At 32.2% G+C, this 3,496-nt stretch overlaps 1 protein-coding gene across 1 annotated transcript; it reads right to left on the bottom strand.

Annotated features, from left to right (window-relative positions):
- Positions 1 to 205: 205 nt before the first annotated feature.
- On the bottom strand, positions 206 to 2,474 carry LOC130799977 (elongation factor 1-delta). Its single transcript, XM_057663289.1, has 8 exons — positions 2,379 to 2,474; positions 2,234 to 2,271; positions 1,602 to 1,711; positions 1,387 to 1,500; positions 1,146 to 1,233; positions 920 to 1,043; positions 698 to 811; positions 206 to 596 (listed from the first exon to the last, which is right to left on the bottom strand). The coding sequence occupies exons 3-8, from the start codon at positions 1,685 to 1,687 to the stop codon at positions 433 to 435; spliced, it is 690 nt and encodes a 229-aa protein (XP_057519272.1). The 5' UTR covers positions 1,688 to 1,711; positions 2,234 to 2,271; positions 2,379 to 2,474; the 3' UTR covers positions 206 to 432.
- Positions 2,475 to 3,496: the final 1,022 nt, after the last annotated feature.

Raw genomic sequence — 3,496 nt, 5'->3', positions numbered from 1 at the left:
CGAATAAAAATTAATCGATTTATTTGTTTGCAAATTGAATTTCTTGGTTTTTGCGCCAAAAATTTTGTGTTATTTTGTTTTTTATGTGTGATAAAGGAGCTATTTAGTAAGGTTAGAGTATAAATAAAAAATTTTAAGTCCAGTGGTAAATTCGTAATTTCAATGGGATAATGATAAAATGAAAAGAATGGCGATGTTTTAAGGATTGTTTTAAGAGAATTTTGTGAGAGAAATACTGCAGAAACAGGCAAGTTTTGAAGTCACAAAAGGCAAAAACACAACCATACACGAAATGTACCTAGGTGCCTGACACGGACAGTATATGGTTATAACAACGCAAATACACCAAAAAGACCATGTTACTGAAACAAATTTCAAAAAGATATGATCGAAACTAAAACGACCATTTTAGGGCGTAACATATTAATGGTCTTAAATCTTGTTGAAAGCGACAATATCACAACTCTGAACATACTCATTGATCGGCTCAACCGTTAGGTAATCTTCAATCAAGTTGTCGACAGAGACCAAATCATCCACAATAGTCATCATGATGGTCAGCTTCTTGATACCATAACCGACTGGCACAAGTTTGGCTGTCAAGGGGAGAAAAAATATCAAGTGAGTAATATAAATATAAATAGACGTTAAAAAAGAACTCAAAATACAGATCTAACGAGCTCAATTGTTGACATACATGCTCCCCACAATAATCCCTCCATCTGAACACTTCTGACAGCTTCCTCAAGCTTCTTCATGTCCGTTTCATCGTCCCATGGCTTCACATCCAACAAGACCGACGACTTACCAGCTGCGAATGCAAAATAAAGCAACTTAAGACTAAATAAAACCAAGTTGAAATGAGTCTCTTCCCATCCACCAAAGTACATGTAGAATAAACTAGAATACTGATACTCACATTCTTTCTTTGAAGCGGACTTCTTAATAGCAGCAGCTCGTTGTTCAGCAGCCTTTTTCTCCTCTTCAGTCTCTTCCCCAAATAGATCAACATCGTCATCGTCATCTTCGTCAGCAGCTGATGCCTGATACACAATACGAACAACATTGCATAAGAAAAAGCAAAATATGGAAAGGCATGGAGAATTGCCCGACATTGTTATCTCAATGAAATTGATAAAAATTACCTTTGAATCTGCAACAGGTGGGGTAGCAACAGAAGGAGCAGGAGCATTTCCTTCAACAGTTACACCTGATCCCTCACCGGAAACGCCACTAAACACCAAACAATATAAATTCAAGACATTAAACAACAAAACCGCGATGCCCATAAATAATAAGGTCGGCTAAATGAATCATAGATTTACATTTCACAAATCACACAATAAGCAAACATATAACATAAAGCTTAGAGTTACAAAATCTTACGAGATCCTCAAAAGTGCATCGATATGTTTGTACCATCTGCATATGTTGACATATGCTTCCGAAACATTAGGAATGGCAGAGTACACAGTGAGATCATCCTTGGAAGCTTGATAGCTGATATTTCAAGCAAAAATGGCAAATGTCAAATTGCTTTTGTTTCAGTAGAATATACTAATGTGTGATTGATTTTGAAGCAATAAGAATATCAGACTCACCCAGTGATGTAACTCCTGCTAAGGAGATACTCATCGAGCTTTTTCAAACCAGCATCAGAGCTCAAATTGAAGAATGTGACCGCCATTTCAGAAGCAGCAAAAAGTTGGATCTATTATCAAGTCAATGATATAAAAACATATCATTTCAATGCCGATCAAAAGTAATACATCGAATACCAAATCAAAGTATGAGATCTGAAAATAATCAATCGATCAGCAGCAAAAAACACTATGGTATCAAAGGAATCACGCTCTTAGTTCACATTTAATAAGATTCATCAGGTTCCACCAAAAACCCTAAAAACATTTCTAAATTATTAAATAATCCAGTAAATTATCAAACCCTAACAAACCAATTGACAAATACGATTGCAACTTTGGTGAATGTAGATCCTCACCGAGAGAGAAACAATAAGATCTCCAAAATACAAACACATACTTTCAACTATTAATAACCGATTCGAATAAATACACTTGGAAAAACATGTCAAGATTCAGAAACAATAAAATCCATTTGTAGAATTAAATAACAAAAAACAATTACATTATTATAGCACGAAATGATTCCAGCATATCAAATATAATCGAAAATTTCAATACAGCAGAAATCGAAAATGAAATGCTAAGATTACCTCACGATTGCAGCTTAAAACGGAGCAAAAATGGAAACCTGAGAATAATAATAGCAACAAAAAAAACGAAGCAAAATTAAACGAAATAGATAGAGATAGAGGTACAAAAATGGAGGAAGCAAGGAGAGGACCGAAAGAGTATTACCAGAGAGAAATGGCTAGGGTTTAGCGGCTGCTGCTGTGAAAGGAAAGCCAGATTTCGGAGAAATAACTATAAATAGGAGGTTTTGCAATGCTTTAGTGTTTTGTTTTGGGCTCCGAGCCTGTTAAAGATACGGGTTATATTTTCGGGTCCGATCCGTTTCAGGTTGAGTACCTTTTGTTCTCCAACCCGTCTTGTATGAGATCGTCTTACGGTGAAACGATCTCAAAATAAGAACCCTGTAAGCTAAAACTTTTTATTATCGGGCTATTTAACCTAGGCATGTGGCATGTCTTACGGTGAAACCGTTTCATACAAAAATTTATGTTTGTTCTCTTGTATAATTATATTTATTATACCGATTTGATGTACATTTTTATTATTTTAAAGTTATTACGAATAAGTGTGATTACTTACATTACTAAAAGTGTTTACCTTTTATAGTTTTAGAGTTATTGATTACATACAATCTTAAAATGATTAATTAAAGAAATTGGTTAAGCTCGTTCATGGTGAGACAATCTCTATAATACTTGGTGTAATACATTTCATGCTTAGATATGTCCTCTCAAAGATCTCAAATTCAAGCAAACTAAAAAACAACAATTTCAATATAATTGGCACGATTTTAATTTTGGTTATTAAAATTAGGGTAATGATATTTACAACGCTAAGGATGATACATAAAAATTATCAAATTCACATTATTATTATTTTTTTTAGTTTTTTAAGTTATTCTAAATAATTAATGTTTTATGTAATTATTTTAAATTTCCAAGAAAAATACAATAAAAATAATTAAATATAATAGAATATCTTATATTTTCAAAGCAAATATAAAAAAAATTACATTAAAGATCATCTAGATTTTTTCTTCTAGATTTTTTCTTATACAATTGTATATATCATTCTCCTTAAAATTAATCACTTTTGTAATTTGTTTAAATTTTCATATTCAAAATATTATTTAAAATTTCCCTTTGTAGTTAAAGTACTTGGTCCATAGCTTCAGTTGTTGAATTATCATTGTTTGCAATTAATACAAGGAAAAATTGTCTAAATTAACAAAACCTAATAAATGAATTGTAATGTTGTTAGAAATTAAGGTTCAAAAAGACTAA

Source organism: Amaranthus tricolor, chromosome 14, assembly GCF_026212465.1.
Source record: "Amaranthus tricolor cultivar Red isolate AtriRed21 chromosome 14, ASM2621246v1, whole genome shotgun sequence".
Lineage (NCBI taxonomy): Eukaryota > Viridiplantae > Streptophyta > Magnoliopsida > Caryophyllales > Amaranthaceae > Amaranthus > Amaranthus tricolor.
This window is presented reverse-complemented; position numbering and strand designations above follow the sequence as displayed.

What these genes read in the sequence shown, in the direction of transcription:
- LOC130799977 (XM_057663289.1), bottom strand. Translation starts at nt 1,687, where the DNA reads ATGGCGGTCACATTCTTCAATTTGAGCTCTGATGCTGGTTTGAAAAAG. An exon ending in AGCAGGAGTTACATCACTGG is followed by an intron (nt 1,501 to 1,601) that starts GTGAGTCTGATA and finishes TTGAAATATCAG; the next exon opens with CTATCAAGCTTCCAAGGATG. An exon ending in GTCCGCTTCAAAGAAAGAAT is followed by an intron (nt 812 to 919) that starts GTGAGTATCAGT and finishes TTGCATTCGCAG; the next exon opens with CTGGTAAGTCGTCGGTCTTG.